Below are 20,797 nucleotides of genomic sequence, written 5' to 3'. Positions count from 1 at the left end.
AGGCTTGCCAGCAAATGTGGGGAGCATTTGGGGGAAATTTGGAGCAATAAAAGAACTGTTTGAATTGCCAGCTGACTGCATTGCCTCTGTGCTGTGCCCTGGGTCATCACACCTACTTTCTCTTCATGTGCTTTTCTGTTTGTTGGATACGTGTCTCCTACTCTCTATTATGCTATGGCTGAGCTGAACAGTTTTATCTTGAGGAAGATAAGAGAGGAAACTTTCGCAGAACACCTACATACTCAGTATTCTGGCACTAGATGTCCTTTGGGCTTGTTTTTCATCCTACTATGGTGATCACAGAGGACTAAGGAGACACCCTTGAAGATGATTATGTAGAAGCTACAGCTGCAGGGACTAGTCCAGGCAGTCACCAGGAATCAACACTGATTTGAAGAAACACATACGTGCACAGCCCTTGAAGAAATGTTGGGAAATGGCCTTCAAAATGCTATTTTTGTTCCTTTGGGTGAAGTTACTGTATCATTTTCACATACCTTTTGGACCCCACTTATTCCAAAATTCATGAAATCTGTCTTGGGGAATCAACAGGTCTCTAGATTTTTCTGTCCACTGCAATGGAAATGTTACCTTGATGATGCCAACCAATGTTGTTTTCATCATCAGGATGCCTTCCGTGAAAATGGAGATGGCGTGTGTAAGCTTAGCAACCTTTGAGAAAGAAAGGAGAGGTTGGTAATTAGAAGGCACCTCCAGAGCATTAGGGAGCTGAAAAGAACATCATTGATAAGGAAGCTCTTTTCTTCTTTTACCACATGGACTTCTTTCTCCTTAACTTCATGTTTTAAATGACATGCCCAACTGTCATTTCCATATGACAAGAGGAACAGAGATAAGCTACTTCCACTTTTTGTGATAAATATTCATTCCTTATTATGGATGATTTGCTATCATAAATCTATAGAGAGTCTCTATCATCCAGGAATATGACTTCATACCAATTCCAGAAGTGCACCTAATCTCTCTTAACACTGTGAACTTTGATGCACCTCATAGCGTGGTCCAAGTTGAGCATAATCTCGCAGCTTGTCCTTGTCCAAGCGTGTTGGCACCTCAATGATATCATGAGTCTGCAGTTTTATAATCTTCAGGAGAGAAGTGAACATGCTTTCTGGAATGATCTGTAAAACCTTTTCTCCCAAAAGGCAAAAATACAAAATGCAAAAATATTGATTAGCGAGTGAAAAGCAATAGTTCCTTTAAGGGGTACAGTACCCCTCTAGTTTTTAGCATGATAGAACAATACCCATTCAACTCCAATGAAGAGAGACCTGAATTAGCAAAAGTTATTTTTTGTTATCCCCAAGTAAAGCCCTTTTCAACTATTATTTGGGGGAGGGCAGGTCATAAATCCCTTTGTTTAGTGCTGTTATAATTTCAAATGGTTGCTGAACAAATGGTCATTAAGCAAGAACTACCTGTATACCAAACTGACTTTCTAGCCACATAGATAGGTGTGATCTATCCCAATATGTTGTTTAGCTCAACACAAAGCACCTGAGGGCAGGACAAGAAGAAACGGATGGAAACTAACTAAAGAGAGAAGCAACCTAGAACTAAGGAGAAACTTCCTGACAGTTAGAACAATTAATCAGTGGAACAACCTGCCTCCAGAAGCGGTGAATGCTCCAACACTGGAGGTTTTTAAGAAGAGACTGGACAGCCATTTGTCTGAAATGGTATATAGGGTTACCTGCCTGAGCAGGGGGTTGGACTTGATGACCTCCAAGGTCCCTTCCAACTTTATTATTATTATAGTTATTAATATTATTATTTAGAATTTGATGAATGTGTTTGCTATCTTCCCTTTCTTTTTAATATTTCCTTTCTCCGCTAAATTCAATTTTTTTTTATCTAGAGATGAACTTTCATTGATTTAAATAGAGAACATTCTCATTGTAAATGTCATCATGTTTAAGGCTGCGTGATTATACAACTACTATTAATCTAATCTAACAAACTCTTATATGGTTGTTCAGTTCTTTATTACTGGATTTATGTAGGAAGATCCAAATCACTTTCCTTTCTGGCTTCTGGGGTTGAGCAAAGGAGACTATTTTTGGTTCAAAGATCTAGAAAGTTCTTGGCTACAGTGGCCAAGAGGTTCAACTTGAATTGTGATAGTCTACTGCAGCATTTCTCAAAATCAGCAATTTTTAAGATGTGTAGATTTTTAATTTCCAGAATTTCTCAGTCAGAATATGGCATTATGGGAGCTGAAGTCAGCACATCTTCAGTTGGTTTAGAAACACTGGTCTATTGTAAAGTTCTTCCAGAGGGGAACTCTTGAAAAACGGCTTTCCCAATTTGTAACAAGAGAAAAAATATCTCCAAAAATGATCTTGCTCACCTTTCTTACATAGGATACCAGTTCTCCAGAATAATACTGTGATACACTGAGAAGATCAGGACTGTTTGCTTGATTGATGCGAAGAAGTGGCATGTCAAGAGCTGAAGCCAGCTGGAAGCAAGGGAGATAGAGACATCAATAAAGTTCCCAGATATACTTTAGGTTAATAATATGGTTTCTATTGATAGTGGCTTAATGCAAGGAGCGAATCTAGCTACTGTGGCTTATAAATCATGGTTTGTGGCTTAATCTACTGTACGAACTCAGCCAATTATTTAACAAGCTGTGACTAAGCAAACTTTGTCTTTGGTGTGTAAATTGAGCCTCAGATTTCCACGCCTGAGAGTGAAAGTCATTAGAATTACTATGTAAGTGAAAAGTAAATCCTTAATTATTTTTGAAAGGCCTAATTCCATTCTGGAAAGAATCCAGAATAAAATGGATCAGTTTTATGGTCTTGGAAATCCAATTTGTCAACTTGTGACAAAGAATTTCAAGAGAGGCAACAAATAGGTGCCCCCCCAAAGCCCCCCCCCCATAAAGGATTCCTAATCCGATTTCCCAAGATTGTTGCTAATGTACTAACCAACTCACCTTTAAAAAGGTGGCCCGGAGTTTGGTTACCATAGATGGGCTGACTCTTATACTTTCCTGCATGATAGAGGTGAAACTGGAAAAAGGGTGGGAGAAGATAAATAAAGCCATGATAGAAATAAAAGCTGAAATCAATATTCGGGCTAAAACAGACTTAACATGTTTAAGATTTAAGTGCAAAGGAAATCATCAAAACAATTAAAAAACGAAAATTAGAATATTTCGGACATGTGATGCGACACCCAGAGAAATACGGCATACTCCATTTAATCCTCCAGGGAAAGATGGAAGGCAAACAAGATCCAGGCAGAAGAAGAACGTCGTGGCTTCAAAATCTAAGGGCCTGGTTTGGACAAAACTCAGCAGCACTTTTTCGTGCGGCTGCTGATAAAAACAGGATTGCCAACATGACCGCCAATGTCCAATAACGGATATGGCACAAGAAGAACAACAAAATAGAACCATTCATATAAATGCAGAAACAAATATGAAAAATTGTAAACTAAACCAGTACATGATATGATTCTGCATATATTATTATACTTCTTATTGTGGTCTTCACTCCCCTTAAAAGTGGTGTGGCGCTTGGCCTCCTGGAAAGTTCTCTGTCCTTCTTTTAAAGCAGTGGTTCTCAACCTGTGGGTCGGGACCCCATTTGGGGTTGAACGACCACTTCACGGGGGTCGCCAAACAATGCAGTCCGCCATTTTCCCCCCCTTTTCCTTAGCTGTGCTATTCCCTTTTATTCTATGGGCTTTTGAAAGTCAATAGAATAGACTCTCTTGAATAGAGTCTAATTCTATTGGCTTTCAAAAGCCAATAGGAATTGTCCAGGCTGTCTCTGCCCTGCTGAGCCCGCCAAAAGTCCCATTCTGCAAACGGTACTGTACCAGTTGAGTAGTCCTCGACTTACGACCGGCTGAGTAGTCCTCGACTTACGACCGGTTGGGGGGTCACGGCATTAAAAAGGTTGAGAACCACTGTTTTAAAGCCTTGTTTGTGTGAAGACTGTCAATCAAACAAGGCAGCTACATTTACAATCAAATAAATCTGAACTTCTCCATAGAAAACAACCACCTTATGTGGCAAGCAAGTTTAGAATCCGCTCCCTAAAGTGATTAGAAAACAAAGAGCTAAGATAGAATTCAATTCCTGTAGAGCAGCGGTTCTCAACGTTTGTGTGACGGCGACCCCCGTCACACAAACGTTATGGGCATGCGCGGCGCGGCGCGCATGGGGGCGGCCCCCCCGCGCGTGGCGCGCATGCGCGGCACCACCCCGCGCGCGGCGCGCATGGGGGCGGGGCCCCCCGCACGCGGCGCGCATGCGCGGCGCCGCCCCTTACGCGTGGCGCGGAGGCGCGGCGCCGCCCCATGCGCGGCACGCATGTGTGGCGCCGCCCCCCGGAGGCGCGCCGCCACCCCCACGCGCGGCGTGCGTGCGCGGCACCGCCCCCCCGGAGGCGCGGCGCGCCCCCGGAGGCGACAAAATGGCGGATCGCCGCGTTTGGCGACCCCACAAAAGAGGTCGATCGACCCCAAATGGGGTCGCGACCCATAGGTTGAGAACCGCTGCTGTAGAGGAATTGTAGCTCTACAGTAGAACACATGCTGTACATGTAGAATGAACTGTAGGTAGTCCTCAATTTATGACCAGTTGCTTACAACCCACCTGGGGGGCTACTTAGGACCCAGATTTAACATTTCAATGGTCACCTCCACCCCTGCAGTCATGTGACTAAACCTCGGGCGTTTGGCATCCAAGCTGCATTGATAGCTGCTTGCGGTGTCTCACGGTCATTTGATTGCATTTTACAAGGGTTTCGCTGAATTTATTTCCTGTTTTCAGCAAAACCACCTCATAATATGAGCCGAGGTGGCGCAGCAGTTAGAGTGCAGTACTGCAGGTCACTTTAGCTGACTGTTCAGCAGGTCAGCAGTTCAAATCTCACCGGCTCAAGGTTGACTCAGCCTTCCATCCTTCCGGGGTAGGTAAAATGAGGACCCAGATTGTTGGGGGCAATGTAAATATATATATATATATATATATATATATATATATATATATATATATATATATATATATATATATATATACACACATTGCTTACTGGTGTACACCGCTTAGAGAGTGCTCGCACTTAAAGCGGTATATAAGTCTCATAAATAAATAAATAAATAAACACTGGTTCGCTTTGCAATTGTGGCAACTGCTTTACTATGTGTGTCTAGAGACTTACAACTGTGATGGGCAGGCTCCACTATGATCATAAGTGGAGGACCATCTGTACTCTTAATCTACGTAGCAGCATTTTCCACCCCTTAATTGACAAATTATAAGAATCAGAAGAGGTTCCAACTCTCAAGATTCATTATTTAGGTATGATTGCTTCTACAGTAGGACATCAAACCCGCTACTTCATTTGGGGAAGCCAGCCTACTCAGCTAATCAGTCCTGGTAAGAGGAATTCAGAATGTCTTTGGAGTCATACCTGTCAATGAGCTGCCAAGCGTAGGAAAGGTCCCCTACTATCTGCATGGTGATTAAAACTTCTTCTTTAATGTTGATGGTTCGGATCATTTGATGCAGAAACTTCCGAGAGTCTGCGAGAAACTGGCAAACTTGCAGATTGGACTCCAGTTGGTGAAATTCCTGGACCTGCGTTAAACAATTGAATGCAGCTCATTCACTGGGGAGATTTTAAATCGTTATTATTCCACCAAGAAAAAAGAAAATGTTTAGACGAGGACTCCATCCTTACCTCTTCCAAAGCTTGAATTAACTGCACTGTTTTCCTGCCTGCTGCAGTGGAGTCGTTGTAGTTCAGAGACATGATTTGTTTGGAGATTTCTCTAAACCAGGCTTGCAGATTTTCTGTCCAAGCAGGAAAAGGAATAAAAGAGATCACCTTGTTGTGGCAGATCTGTCAATGCCCCTGAAATCCCCTAAACTCATGCAGAGCCCTCTCTGTGGCACGCGCGCCGTCGCCCCAGTCCTAGGCCTTTAGCTGAGTTTTATAAAACCTTTTCGCTTTAGGCCTCAGCCACCATGTGCAAAAAAAAAAAAAAAAAAAAAAGAAGAAGAAAAAGTGTCAATCAATCAATTTCAACTTCTCGTGGGAAAAGAAAAAGATCTCACAAAGTTGGAATTGATTGAACTTTTTAGTCCCACTCAGTCTGCCGTTACCACCGCAGCCATGCCCACCCAATGGGCCACACCCACCCAACTGGCCAAACCCACCCAATGGGGCACGCCCACCAGGCACCCGACGATACATAAGTGGGTTTTGGGTTGCAGTTTGGGCACTCGGTCTCTAAAAGGTTTGCCATCACTGCCCTTAACTCTCTGTCTACAAATGTTGTGTTTCCAAATATTGACTAAAATAGGAAAAATCCTTAAGAATTAGATGATTGTTTTCCTTCATTTGCAAAAATATACTAATCTTTATGTGCCACTACAATACAAGACTTAGAAGTCTAACTTGTGTGCGTGTGGGGGGGAAAGCAGAGCCAGGATACTGGCCTCTTTTAGCTTCGAGAAATAAGATGTTATTTCTGCATGTGACTCTGGCTTCCCCCATTCACTTTGCTTGTGAGAGGCCAGCTGCAAAAGTCACAAAGGGCCCCAGGATGCTGAAACTGTCATGTCATGTTTCCATCTTGCTGTTGGAAATTCTTAATTTATTAAATATGCACTTGCCATGAAAGGATTCAACTTGCAATATTTCAACAGAAGTTGCTAGAGAACATAGGTCCTAATAGCAAGTTTCACATCTACCAAATCAATAATGAACACGGTCCATCATTTCCCTTTATTTATTCACTGAAGAAATTCAGCCCTCCACTTTTTCCCCTCTTAAAAAGAGCCAATAGCATGAAGACAATGACCACATCTGCTGAAAACTAAAAGCAACCACAAACACACACACAAAGAAATGGTGGCGAAGCCAGACTGGTGGACCTACGGTAAAACAATATCTTTTAATCTTGGTGATCCTATCCTAAGGGAGAGCTAAAATCAGAAGGACGTGTCTGCCATTGGTTTACATATATACAGTTGGAAGAAAGATTTAAATTAGACAAAGAGTTGTGGGTTTGATTTTGTTAAAAATGAACTGGAAATTCATTACTCTTGACGCTAAAAGTTTTTAACAAAATTGCAACTTGTTTTTCTGTTTCAGCCTACCGTTTTTCTCCACTCTGGTTAATGGTTTCACTCCTGAAAAGACATCTGCCAATTCAGCCATTCTTTCTGATCCTTCTGTCTTGTAGCTCTCCCACTTCGTTTGCTTTTCTGACAACATTTGTTTGAACATCTAGTAGAAAGACAGACTTTTCTCAGATTTATTTATTAAATTTAAATGCCACCCATCTTACTATCCAGAGCTAGATTAAAAGACAAGTGGCCAAAACCCAAAGCTGTTAATGATACACTTAAGGGGTCAGTGAATCATTGCACATCCTATTCAAATCACTGACCAAAAAGTCAGCTAGCTGAGTTGAGTCTATGACTAAAAATATCTGATTAGGAAGAAGAGGTATATGTCAGAATATTGATCAAATAAACTTAAAAGCACTCTATTCAATTAACCACACATTAAAAATAGACATTTGATAAATAAATATATTTTGTTAACTTTGTTTTTAATAATAATAATAATAATAATAATAGTAGTAGTAGTAGTAGTAAAGTTGGAAGGGACCTTGGAGGTCATCTAGTCCAACCCCCTGCTCAGGCAGGAAACCCTACACCATTTCAGACAAATGGCTGTCCAGTCTCTTCTTAAAAACTTCCAGTGTTGTTGGAAGAAGGAATCTTTGCCTACTTTGCTAGAGTGGTTTTTTAAAGTTTCTTATTTGGCGGAAATGGCAAAGATTTCGGCTTTTTTGAAGGATCAATCGCAAGAGAAGTATTTTGTGGTATGGAAAAAATGGATAGATTTTATACAATATAAGTTGGATATAAAAAAATATTATTTAGTTTTTCAATAACTTATATTTAAAATTTAAAATATTTTATAGACTTTATTCTTTTTTTATTTTTATTATATTTTCTTTTATCGTTTTCTTTTTTCTTTTTTTATTCTTTTTTCTTTAAAGCATTTTTCTTTTGGTATTTATGTTTTTCTATACATATATTATTGTTAATTATTTTATAATTTGTTCAATTAATGTATTTAGATTTATTCATGGTTTATATCTTTTTTAAGATTTTTTGAAGAAATTTCAATTAAGCCTGTATTCAGCTCTGGGAAGGTCGGGGGAGGGAATGGGAGGGCTGGGGAGGTTTGGGGAAGGGTTGTTTTGTTTTTGTAAAATTTTAAAAAATTTTCAATAAAAAAAAAAAAAACTTCCAGTGTTGGAGCATTCCCCGCTTCTGGAGGCAGGTTGTTCCACTGGTTAATTGTTCTAACTGTCAGGAAGTTTCTCCTTAGTTCTAGGTTGCTTCTCTCTTTGGTTAGTTTCCATCCATTGCTTCTTGTCCTGCCTTCAGATGCTTTGGAGAACAGCTTGACTCCCTCTTCTTTGTGGCAGCCCCTCAGATATTGGAACACTGCTATCATGTCCCCCCTCATCCTTCTCTTCGTTAAACTAGACAAACCCAATTCCAGCAACCGTTCCTTATATGTTTTAGCCTCCAGTCCCCTAATCATCTTTGTTGCTCTTCTCTGTACTCTTTCTAGAGTCTCAGCATCTTTTTTACACCGCGGTGACCAAAACACCTAACACCGGAACATCTGTTGCTAAGTGACCGGATTGTTAAATGAGTCATGACTAATTTTGCAACCTTTTTTGGGCCACACCTGTTAGATAAGTTGCCCCAGTTGTTAAAGTGAATCACACGATCACTAATGCTTCCCCCATTCACTAAAATGACCCCAGGATGCTGAAACTGTCGTAACATATGCTGGTTGCCAAGCACCCAAATTTTGTTTCATGTGACCATGGGGACATTACAACAATTGTTGGTGCAAGAACTGGTCATAAGTCACTTTATTCAGTCGCTAAATGGATGGATGCAAGGTGGGGACTACCTCTATATGGTTTTATTGTTTTATTTGTAAAATGCCCAGAGTCACGCAAATATAATGGGCAGTTTATAAATGAGATAGATAGATAGATAGATAGATAGATAGATAGATAGATAGATAGATAGAGCATCAATAATACATTTTTCAAAGATTCTCCAAGAAAATAAGAAAAGATAAGGCCATCTTTAAAAAAACATTTTTTTTAAATGAAATTCTCCTTCAAGGATTTCAGAGAAAACAAACTCCTGAAGCTGTTTCTCTGGGTTCTGGCAATGAGACATCTACAACCCAGGAGAGCAATGATCATGACACTCAAAAAAATAGCCAAATCTGAGTTTTCGGCTGTTATTATTTTGGGATGACCCACAGCTTCTTGTGAACTGTGACACACACTCCCTCCCGCCTCAGAAAAGAGCCCCCCAGGTTTTTATTTACCTCTTTCAAAATGAATTCAAACTGGGCTGTATCCAGGAGGAGCTGGAAAAGGATCTTGGGCTTGAATCTGGAGTCAGTGAGAACTTGGTCTTTTATCTGGCGGAGGCGCTTGTTATTTGGATCATAAGCTGGGGAGGGAAGGAAAAAGAGGGCACTTTTTTTTAACAGAAGTAGCAAATTATTTAAAATCATTATTATAAATGAACTTGTGTCAAGATATTTAATAGTTGGAATAGTAAAGAGTATAATGGGCCAGAACACACAGTTGTGGTTGATTGATGGGAGAGTGCAGGTTCCCGCATGAAGCAATCTATGTTATGATTGGTTGCTGGATGTAAAGGGGGAGTTTCCCTCTTTCCCCGCCTTTTTCTTCTGCATGCTCTGTATGCTGTTCTGTGATTTACCTGATGATTTACCTCAGTGGTTCTCAACCTTTCTAATGCCGCGACCCCATAATACAGTTCCCCATGTTGTGGTGACCCCCAGCCACTTATACATCACCGGGTGCCAGGGGCTTGGCCAAAGAAAAGGGGGAAAAAATGGCGGACAGCCTTATTTGGCGACCCCCGTGAAATGGTCATTCGACCCCAAATGGGGTCCCGACCCACAGGTTGAGAACCACTGATTTACCTCATGATATAGAGCTGTGTCTATCTTGTCTGCTCTAAATATAGATGTTAAATATATTTATTTATAGAAAACTACAAGTTTGTCTGACTCTGTCTGGACACCAGCTGAGCAATTCCCTGACAACTTTTCCCTGACACATTTTTCAGCAGGAGCAACACTTTCCATTCCCATGAAAAATTCCCAATGGGGTCTGAAGACCATGGCTTCCCTTGTTGGTTTTTTTTTAACATACATCGATCCTGAATATGGAGACTGCATGTGAATTACAGATGGTCCTCCACTTACGACCACAATTGAGTCCAGAATTGAGGGGACTTTAAGAAGGGAGTGCCTCTAGCTAAGTCATGAAAAGAAAATGTGACTGGCAAACTTCCCTTCTCTAGATGGATTGGCCATCCTTGTTGTAAAAGTTCACTTCTTACCCAAGTCTGCAGCATGAAGCATCAGCCAGCGGATGGCCACGTTGCAGTCTCTTAAGCAGTTCAGCAGTTTTGGGATGTTGTCAAGCACCATCTCTTCTCTTAAACAACCTTCTTTAAGAAATTGTTGCACTTGGGTGTAAACACGCTCAGTGACAGCGGCAGCTCGGCTGGCCTTCAAAGGCAGAAATCAAAGCATTAGCATAACAGAGGAAGAGCAAAGCCCTAGGGATGAAATGGACATTTTAAAATTTGTGGGTCTCTAGCAAAGGCTAAACTACATCTTCCAGCATCTTTTACGCTTGGCTAAATTGTCTTAACGCACCTGGGAGTTGTAGTTTGTAATACCCAGAGAGCAACAAGTGCACACTCCTGGTATAAATGGTACTAACAAAAATTATTAACATGCTTAAGTTTTCAAAGAGTTAAGAGTTAATGTTATTGTTGTTCCTAAACAACTTAAAACAACCCTTACTTTACAAAATGCAAAAAAAAAAAGCAAATGTTTAAGATATTCTAATGAATAAGTTACTTTCCAATTTATGAAAAAAAATCTATCATTGCCCACCTTCCCTGCCAGGATTTAGGAGCAAATCATTATTTCTCTGTTTAACGTTAGTTCTGGCGAAGTTGCTTTGCAAGCTTTCTTTCTAATCAGCAATCTATTTGGTCTCAAAAAGTGAAACGGGGTCAGATCTGGTTAGTGCTTAAATGGGATATATTAGTACCAGGCAATCTCAACCCTAGGTGATTGTACACAGAAATTTAAGGGATTATGTCTACAGAACAAAAGGATTTAATTTAATTAATTTCTCCACTTTTATTCCTGCTCTGCCACGTAACGCCATGGTAGGAACTCTTCAGTAGGATTAGCTTCATTCAGATTTAGTATTTATTTGCCTGGGGAATTGAAATGTATCTTGGGAGAAGGAAGTGTCGAATCACTTTTATCCTGCTGCTAAGTAAGCAACAGATTTTCCATGAAGTCACCCATCGCTGAATTGGAGTCAGAGGAGAGATTAGCTACCTCTTGTGAATTATAAACAAGTACATTTGACTGAAGCTTGCTAATAAGTATGCCACAAGGACACAAATGGTTACTTGGGAGTTTCCTAAGTCCGCGAAGTGTGCAAAAGTGGATCCTGACATTTCAACCACAGTCAACTACACTGTAGATCTAGGCATCAGTTATTCTTCCTTAGAGTGGCTGAGACCTTCCTTCCTTCCTTCCTTCCTTCCTTCCTTCCTTCCTTCCTTCCTTCCTTCCTTCCTTCTTTCCTTCCTTCCTTCCTTCCTTTCCTTCCTTCCTTCCTTCCTTCCTTCCTTCCTTCCCTCCCTCCCTCCCTCCCTCCCTCCCATCCCATTTTAAAGTCTTTTTGATGTAGTTCTACAGTCATGGGAAAAAACCCCATTTAAAGTTGCTATGCTCTCCTTCCTGACAAAGCTCAGCATCAGAGTGTGCACCTTTCTTTCCTCACTTATATGTGCAAATTCAGGTTGCCAAGGGTAACAAGAGAATAAGACCTTAAGGTCTTAATGTAGACCTTAAAAAGCTCTACATTTGGTGAGAAGATCACAAGTCGGTAAGTTTAATGAAAACACTTAAATCAGATTCTAACCTAACTTCACTTATCCTGCTAAGCTCACATTTCCTTACCTGCTCCTTAACATTGGAAAGATCCAGTGTGTAGTTCAGCGCTGTTTTGGCAGCCTTGTATGGCTCCCAGGCTTCTCCCAGATTGACTGATATTCCCATGTAAATGCTAATAACCTGTGAACAGAATAACAATAAATAAAATCCGTGAAAACTCCAGTTGTCCAGATATTAATGGAGAACGGAGGCCATCAGCATGTCACAAAACAGACTTATGCCTCGTTTGCTATGGAGATAGCTAACCATGGTTGCAGTGTTAGCTATGGTTATGGCTATACATGGCCTTAAGAGATGGTTAATTATGGTTATGCATGTGATTAGCCATGGTTGTAGGTGTGACTAGCTGTGGTTGTGGATGCGATTACCTATGGTAGTGGATGTAGTTAGCCATAGTTGTAGAGGCAGTTTAGTGGCATCATTTTAAAACTAGTGGACAATCAGTGCTGGACCCGTTGCAGGGTTAGTTATGGTTATGGATACAGGTAGCCATGATTGTGGAGACAGTTGGCCATGGCTGTGGAGGTATGTAGCCATGGTTATGTAGATGGCTGGCCATGGTTGCGAAGACGGTTATCTGTGGTTATGTGGTCAGTTAGCCATAGTGGTGGAGACAGCTTAGTGCTCTTTGGCAGACAACATTTTAAGACTAGTAAAGAACAATGTTGCTCGGTCTAACTATAGTGGGAAAACCTAACTGGTTCAAAGCTACAATCCCAGAATTAATTAAGTGTAAAAAGTCCAGTAACCTCTGATTTCTAGACCTGGATTCTGAATGGCTAAAGGGGAGAATGGAATTAACCTCACCGGCTTTGCTTGGCTCTCTTGTATTCACATCAGGGGTCTGAAATGAAGATGAAGCAAAAACCTACGGGCAGCCTTGGGAGTGGGTTGGCAAATGAGGAAACATTACCACACAAACATTATCATGCAAACAGCATTGACATATCCTTAGATCAGACAGCAAGACTCAGTGATGCAATGGCAGCATTTGCGGGATGACTTTATCTAGTTCATATCATAATTTGAGCACCCCTGGAGACTGCAATAGAAGAGTGGAGTGGAATGGAGTGGAACGAACAGAGCAGAACAGAATAGCTTTATCTGGTCAAGTGTGATTAGACACACACATTTGTCTCTGATGCAGCTCTCAGAGTTCATGCAAAGCAACAGAATCATCATCATCATCATACCAATAACGGGTAGTAAAGATGATGATGATACTAATAATATTAATACTACTATTAATAATAAAGTTGGAAGGGATCTTGGAGGTCATCTAGTCCAACTTCCTGCTCAGGCAGGAAACCCTATACCATTTCAGACAAATGGCTGTCCAGTCTCTTCTTAAAAACTTCCAGCGTTGGAGCATTCACCGCTTCTGGAGGCAGGTTGTTCCACTGGTTAATTGTTCTGTCAGGAAGTTTCTCCTTAGTTCTAGGTTGCTTCTCTCCTTCATTAGTTTCCACCCGTTACTTCTTGTCCTGCCTTCAGACGCTTTGGAGAACAGCTTGACTCCCTCTTCTTTGTGGCAGCCCCTCAGATATTGGAACACTGCTATCATGTCACCCCTCATCCTTGTCTTCATTAAAATAGACATACCCAATTCCAGCAACCGTTCCTTATATGTTAGCCTCCAGTCCCCTGATCATCTTTGTTGCTCTTCTCTGTACTCTTTCTAGAGTCTCAACATCTTTTTTACATTGTGGTGACCAAAACTGGATGCAGTATTCCAAGTGTGGCCTTACCAAGGCATTGTAAAGCGGTATTAACACTTCACGTGATCTTGATTCGATCCCTGTTAATGCAGCCTAGCACTGTTGGCTTTTTTTGGCAGCTGCAGCACACTGCTGGCTCATATTTAAGCAATTGTCCACTAGGACTCCAAGATTCCTCTCACAGTTGCTACTATTGAGCAAGGTACCACCTACACTACACCTGTGCATTTGGTTTTTCTTGCCTAAATGTAGAACCTTACTTTTTTCACCATTGAATTTCATTTTGTTAGATAGCGCACAATGTTCAAGTCTGTCAAGATCCTTCTGTATCTTAAGCTTATCTTCTGGACTGTTGGCTATTCCTGCAAATTTGATGAGTTCCCCATCTATTCCCTCATCCAAATCACTGATTAAGATGTTGAAGAGCACTGGGCCCAGAACAGAGCCCTGGGGCACCCCACTAAACACTTCCCTCCATGTAGATGCAGTTCCATTGAGGACCAGAAGCTGAGTATGGCGTGTCAGCCACTACGAATCGATCTGGTGGTGATGCTGTCTAACCCACATTTTTCTATCTTATCAAGTAGTAGGTTGTGATCTACTTTATCAAATGCCTTACTGAAGTCCAAGTAAATTATATCCACAGCATTCCTCTGGTCCGCTAATTTTGTCACCTGATCAAGGAATGCAACAAGATTTGTCTGGCATGATCTGTTTTTGACAAACCCATGTTGGCTTTTGGTAATGACTTTGTTTGCCTCTAGGTGTTTGCTGATTCATTGCTTTATTATCTTTTCCAGAATCTTCCCAGGTATTGAGGTCAGGCTGAGAAGTCTGTAGTTTCCTGGATCCATTTCCCCCCCCCTTTTTTTGAAGATGGGAACTACAACAGCTCTTTTCCAGTCCTCTGGTAGTTCCCCTGTGTTCCACGATCTTTGAAAGATAGAGTTCAGTGGTTCTGAGACCACATCTGCCAGTTCCTTCAGAATCTTGGGGTGTAATCCATCTGGTCCTGGTGATTTGAACTCATCTAAGGTGGACAGGTGCTCACTTTCCATTTTCTTGCCTATCTTAACTTGTGTTTCTAATCTGTTTTTTACGGTACTGTTTTTTCCCTTTGTGTGATAAGATAGATAATAATATAGTCATAATAAATTCACATTAGACAGTACTGTGAGGATTAGGTGTTCAGCAAAGTGATGGCAAGAAGGAAAAATCTGTATCTACTTGTTTTGGCATGCGATGCCCTACAGCAGCTTCCGAGAGGAGGAGTTGAAACAGTTTATGTCCAGGATGTGAGATGCTGAGGCAAATCATTCATTAATAGCAGCACTAACAATATATTTACCCAGTTGTCTGGAAAATATTTATCTACTATTTCTCTCATCTTTGCTTGTTGGGTGTGAAGGATGGAGGGATCGAAGTAAAGCGTCACATACAACATGGCTGCCTGCGTCGCCAGAGCTGTGCTGCGATGCTCTGGCAGTGGATATGCAGAAACCTGAGAAGGGAACAGAGTGAAAGGGCATCTTATGAGTCTGCTGGCCATTTTCCTACTTTTCCCCCAATCCCACAGCCTAGTCCATGTTGGGCTAACCTACCTGGTTATAGATATCATCTGACCTCAAGCGGCCAATCACCATGCTGATGAATATTTTGTTGATGGGCACCCTGCTGAAATAACTCTCAGGATAGTTTGCGGGCCTTTTCGCTCCGGGCTGACTTGAATACCCCGTGCTCCGAAGCAGCTTACATATATCATCCATATTGGAGTCAGCAGAGCGAGCAGCACTGGATGGAGCATGACAAGCAAATGTCACCAACAGAGGATCTTATCAAAGTACAAGTAGTTCTCAACTTATGACCAATCGTTTAGTGACTGTTCAAAATTATGATAGACCCTGGAAAAGCTACTTATGATCCGGATTTAGCGCTCTTACATCCATTCCCACCCTGCAGTCACATGATTGCATTTTAAGTGCTTGGCAACCAGCTTACATTTACAGCCATTTGCTGTAAATATTAAAACATTTTTGCAAGAAACTAGCTTTTACTTCCATTGTCCATTAATGACTATGGCATTTTTATTATCTTTTTATTATCATTTTTATTATCTTCCACAAAAAAGATAATAAAAATCAGATTTGGTCGGACGGTGACCCATTTTCTAACTGTCACAACTTAAAACCAAAATTGTGGGGTTCTACAATTGTAAGTTGAGGTTCTACAATTGTAAGTTCTACAACTTACAATAAAAGGGTAAATTTGCATTTCCTTTGATTTCATAGGTACTAATTTTTTTTGGTAGCAATATGAAAACAGTTTTTCTCCCTCTTTCCGGGATATTTTTTTTTTCAAATTCTCAGGCTTTGAGCCCTGGTATTTTCTGAATGTCTGTCATGGAAACACTAGCCAGGCCAGATTCTATTTATCTTCCAAGGCCAGAAAGACTGGCTCAATGTTGCAATGTAGCTCGGCATCAATGAAAAAGTGTTTCTCCACCTCTGGAACTTTAAGATGAGTTAATTTCTACTCCAGAATTCACCTGCCAGCCATACTAACTGGGGAATTCTGGGAGTTGAAGTTCACACATTTTAATTTTACAAAGTTGAGAAACAATGAATTGGAGAGAGACTTTCCTTTAAAGGCATTGCAAACTATTCTTAAAACAAGTATATTGATGCAATCAAAGTAGTGCCTGAGTTTGCATGAAATAATCAACCACAAAATAGCCAATTGAGCATATCCTAAATCAGAGATGTAATACCTGTATCGATAATAGGAAACAAGCATTCTCTCTCGAACTTCGCCTTCAATTTTCTGATCAATGACAAGGAGCATGACACCATACAAATAAAGGGCTTCACACTGCAGCCAACAAGACAGACACAGAGAGATTCATAGTTAAAATTACAATGATATTAAGTGTAATTTCCTGTTACATCAAGGTCATTTATTACAGTCTTCTCCATCACAGTATTATTGTGATGTGGATTTAATTACAATTCTCTAATTTTAGGTGAAAGCAGTTTGATGAAGACATTAGGTCAGAAATCAGGAGATTAAAAAAAATAAAAAAATTACATACAATAAATAAACAATGCTGTATGGTTTGATTAAATATACCAATAGTTGTTTTCCATCCTCATTCAGCAGCACTGTTTCCAAAGTTTGCTGAATGTAAATCCCTTCATTGAGATCATCCAAGTATCTAGAAACAATAAAAATATAAACTAATCTTTTGCAAAACCTCCTGTTTATATACAAATTTTGTTCTCTGTTTTAATTTAATCGGACTTCCAAACCTTTTGCCATAATTTCTTTCCAAAGTTCCTTTGAGTATAAAAGAATAAAAAACTGATGAAGAGAAGGAAGTGTTGGTAGCTATACAATTCATTATCTGGATATCATTTATGGCTTTATATTCAAAGGATCTCAGTGGATTTTATTACCTTTTAGTTATGTGGCATGTTAAGAATTATTGATCCCTATCAAACCGTCTTGGGAGATGTTTCTCTTAATCACACAGTATTTAAATCATTCCTTGATATATAGTGTCTTTCTCTTTGGTAGTTCTTGCTTAATGACCAGTTGCTTAGTGACCATTTGAAGTTACAACAGACCATCCACAAAACCTACTTAAGCTCCAGTTCTGATGTTCTGATGGCTGTACACATCCCCATGGTCACATGATTGCATTGGCAACCAATTAGCTTTATGGTTGATTGCACCATTCCACAGTAACATAACAATTTGTTTTTTGCTAGTTTCTGATCTTTTTGACTGACTTTAAATAAAAAACACCCATGGGAATACGCTGATTGCTTAACGACTGAGGCGTTTGCTTAATGACTGCTCTAAAAAAAGCCATAAAGCTCTAAAAAAATCGGTTTCAGTCATGTGGGTACCTCAACATATGACCATCATGACTTACAACAGAAATTCCAGGCTCCATTAAATTGAGGATTACTTGTGCTAAAGTATAATACAAGTTAAAAAGACTAACATGTCAAAATTTAATGTCACATTTTTACATCAGTATCTTATTAGGTCAACCTGAAGTACATATAATAGGAACATTGAGGAAAATTTTGAAATGGCTTCCGCGTACATTCCCATATTTTTTTCCTAATCTAATTATTTACTTAATTCATGTTTCATATCTGACAAATATATCATGGCTGGTAATACTGGAAAAATAATCTGAGATCATGCCATCTTCTTTCCTAAATTTTAAAATGTTCTATGTTAAACATTTTTCTCCAAACAAATAAAGTGAATATGAGTGAATTCATATTTAAAAGATTCTGAGGTGTGTATGTGTGTGTGTGTGTATGTGTGTGTGTGTAATTCTGCTGTGTTTCTGTTCCCCTCTGAAAAGATCTGAAATCTAAGCAAGAATGACTTAAGGATATTTCACATCATCACAAGCTATTTCCTTGGCTGTAACACATTCTGTTCCAAACCAGTTATGCTATTTCAGTTGCATGAATAATTGCTTACCTGTTTAAATCAACAATATATTTATGAACACTTTGGAAAGCCAAATAAAATCTGGTCAAGATTTCTATGTTGTTTTCACGAAATTCATCATCTAAATCTTGCAGTTCAGGCTTGGCTTCTAGCTTCCCTTCACATAATTCGGTCCCCTAAAATAGGGGGGAAAAAAAATCAGGAACAGGATTAGTATGTTTTGGACAGAACATTAAACATCAATACTTCATTCATTAGTATCTGGCAGAACTGAAATTAACTTTAAAGAATGATTCAGTACAGCACAATTCTTACTTTGAAGTAGCTGAAATCAAATATGATATCTCCATATTTTTGTTGATCGGCTTTGTCTTTGAGGCGGAATACAGACGGGACAAACTCCGACAGTCTCAGCAATTCAGCAATGATAGCATTGCCACAAGACACAATCCGAAGAATGGCTTGTCCACAAAGATTATTTTCTGCTAAGAAGTCCAACATGGCGAAGAGGAAGAAAGCTACGGTAGTTTTTCAGTGCAGATCTATATAGTTGTCAAAATTATCCGAAGAAAAATCCTTCGCAATTCTTCCATTAACATTCCTGAAAAAAATCATAAACCACAGAAAGCACATTTTAGTATTGTTGCTTTTCATGCTACTATTTTATTTTTTAAACTGAAGGTTGAATTTTGCAACAACACTTTTACCGCAGAAGATAATTTAAGAGTATTATTTAGAAGTAAATGCAGACCTCAGATTACAGCAATCTGTGACGAGAATTTAAAGATTTATCCAGATTCAGTTCCTCTGGGATGTTTTTTCTGGCTATAAAAATGGCTCCATTCCTGTGTTGGGTGATGGTATGACCCAATTGGGCAAAATGTCTGCTTAATACAATCATTAATAATGAATAGAATTATTAAAATGAGATTATTGATGAAGCCAAATAGAACCTTCATGTGCCAGGCTAATATATCTTGGAGAAACCAAGTGCTACATATTTTATTATTTTTTAATATCCATTACTTCTCTCGTGACTAACTTTCACAAAAACATCAAGCTTTTATGGAAATGAATCAGAGCAGGAAGCTAGAAACATTCTGGTGACATGTCAATTTTTTTTTAAGAACGAAGAGTATCCACATAATTTTGAATTTGAAACCATTCTGATTAAAAAACAATTGGATGTCAGGGTGAATTGCAATTGTTTTCAACTGGAGAGGAAAACAAATTCCCATTTTCACTATAAACATTTTTAAAATGAATCAAAACATTTATAAAGTTGGAGATCACAGCACACTTGCAAGGTAGGCCAGACTGACAAAACAATGACAACTGAGAGGTGGGAATCTATCACTGGGCCTTCCACATTTAATTAATAATGAATATTATTGATTAGGCTCTTTATTAAAGGCCAAACAGAATTATAAGCACTCACATTCTTGTTATAGCTTTTTAGTTGCTTTTAATTGAATTTTAATGCTTTGAATGTAGCTAAATTCTTCTACATTGTCTGTAAAATTATGCAGACTTTGACAGTCCATTGACGACCTCCCCACTAAACTGTAATATGTCTTGTTCTGTTCTGTTGCATTTTATTTTAATGTTTTACTTTTTGATTCTGGCTTGTGATTGTAATAAAAAGTGATTGATTAGTGATTCGGCTTTTTAACTGTATCAATTACTTGATTTTGGTTAGCTAAACCCTGTGCGCTGCCCAAATGCCCATGTGTGAGATGGGCAGCCATATAAATTTAATAAATAAATACATTATTCAAAAGGCATTGAACTGCGCTTCGGTATTATTGCGTTATCAATAATGCTACTCAATATTTGATCATGAATTAACAATTGCACGAGAGTATTTTCCGTACCGGACTTACTTTCTCCTCGTCGGCCGTCCTCCTGCTGAGAGGAAGAGAAGAGATGGATGGAGCCTTCTTTCTCTTTCGCTCCCCTTTTCAGACCGGAGGGAGACCCGCGGGTCAGGTCAGGACTCCCAGGGTGCACGCAGGTCGTCAGAATAAGTGCAAAGTTGAGTGCAAGCCGAAAAACAGCCAGCAAAGAGAAAAACCTGGCCGGAAACCGAGGCTAGGCTCCAGATGGCCATCAAGACAAGGCAGGGCCGGGCGAGCTTCCCTTCATCTTGTGTCACATGAGGGTTTGCGCGGTCATGTGAACAGACGCCGGCGTATGAGAAGTCTCGCCGCCCTTCCCACTCGTCCCGCCTTCTCTTGCAAGCATCTGAGCGAAGATTCAAAATAAGAGGAAAAGAGAAAATAAGAGTTTTTCTCCCCCAAGGAAACAAGTCCCAGGTAAGGGGGAAAGGGCTGCTTCAAGTAAATACTGGTGAAATAATTGCAGCGAGGCCCCGTGCTTGACCCGCTTCCTGGATGAACCCGTTTCTTGCATTCACACGATGCTTTGATCCCCACTAGCAAATGGGCTGACTTTGCCCAGGACTCGGCTTCCGGG

General features: G+C 40.0%; 2 protein-coding genes across 7 annotated transcripts in view; one reads left to right on the top strand and one right to left on the bottom strand.

Annotated features, from left to right (window-relative positions):
* Positions 1-20,472, bottom strand: part of WASHC5 (WASH complex subunit 5) — a 36,678-nt gene extending 16,206 nt beyond the window's left edge. For 2 of the 6 annotated variants that reach the window (XR_005558699.1, XM_039359830.1), the window contains exons 1-17: positions 20,206-20,472; positions 18,638-18,923; positions 18,353-18,498; positions 16,976-17,060; positions 16,617-16,717; positions 15,451-15,640; positions 15,198-15,350; positions 12,138-12,251; positions 10,484-10,655; positions 9,432-9,559; positions 7,151-7,280; positions 5,727-5,839; positions 5,457-5,623; positions 2,966-3,041; positions 2,372-2,482; positions 1,011-1,151; positions 592-672 (exon numbers count right to left, since the gene is read on the bottom strand). Coding sequence is in view for 5 of the 6 variants with exons in the window: in XM_039359830.1 (XP_039215764.1) it covers positions 592-672; positions 1,011-1,151; positions 2,372-2,482; positions 2,966-3,041; positions 5,457-5,623; positions 5,727-5,839; positions 7,151-7,280; positions 9,432-9,559; positions 10,484-10,655; positions 12,138-12,251; positions 15,198-15,350; positions 15,451-15,640; positions 16,617-16,717; positions 16,976-17,060; positions 18,353-18,498; positions 18,638-18,823 (2,094 nt within the window). In the remaining variant the exon portion in view is untranslated. Of the gene's footprint in view, positions 1-591; positions 673-1,010; positions 1,152-2,371; positions 2,483-2,965; positions 3,042-5,456; positions 5,624-5,726; positions 5,840-7,150; positions 7,281-9,431; positions 9,560-10,483; positions 10,656-12,137; positions 12,252-15,197; positions 15,351-15,450; positions 15,641-16,616; positions 16,718-16,937; positions 17,061-18,352; positions 18,499-18,637; positions 18,924-20,196 lie in introns of those variants that run through there. The other 4 variants (XM_039359826.1, XM_039359825.1, XM_039359827.1 and 1 more) reach the window with 4 other exon arrangements.
* Positions 20,473-20,498: 26 nt separating this feature from the next.
* Positions 20,499-20,797, top strand: part of NSMCE2 (NSE2 (MMS21) homolog, SMC5-SMC6 complex SUMO ligase) — a 251,358-nt gene continuing 251,059 nt past the window's right edge. Inside the window, exon 1 of the mRNA XM_039359834.1 lies at positions 20,499-20,637. The gene's annotated coding sequence lies outside the window, so the exon portion shown is untranslated. The remainder of the gene's footprint in view (positions 20,638-20,797) is intronic.

This window comes from Crotalus tigris, unplaced genomic scaffold (assembly GCF_016545835.1).
Source record: "Crotalus tigris isolate CLP2741 ecotype Arizona unplaced genomic scaffold, ASM1654583v1 scf7180000019137.2069052, whole genome shotgun sequence".
In the NCBI taxonomy this organism is placed as follows: domain Eukaryota; kingdom Metazoa; phylum Chordata; class Lepidosauria; order Squamata; family Viperidae; genus Crotalus; species Crotalus tigris.
Note: the sequence above shows the minus strand (reverse complement) of the source record. Positions and strands in the feature narration are given on the sequence as shown.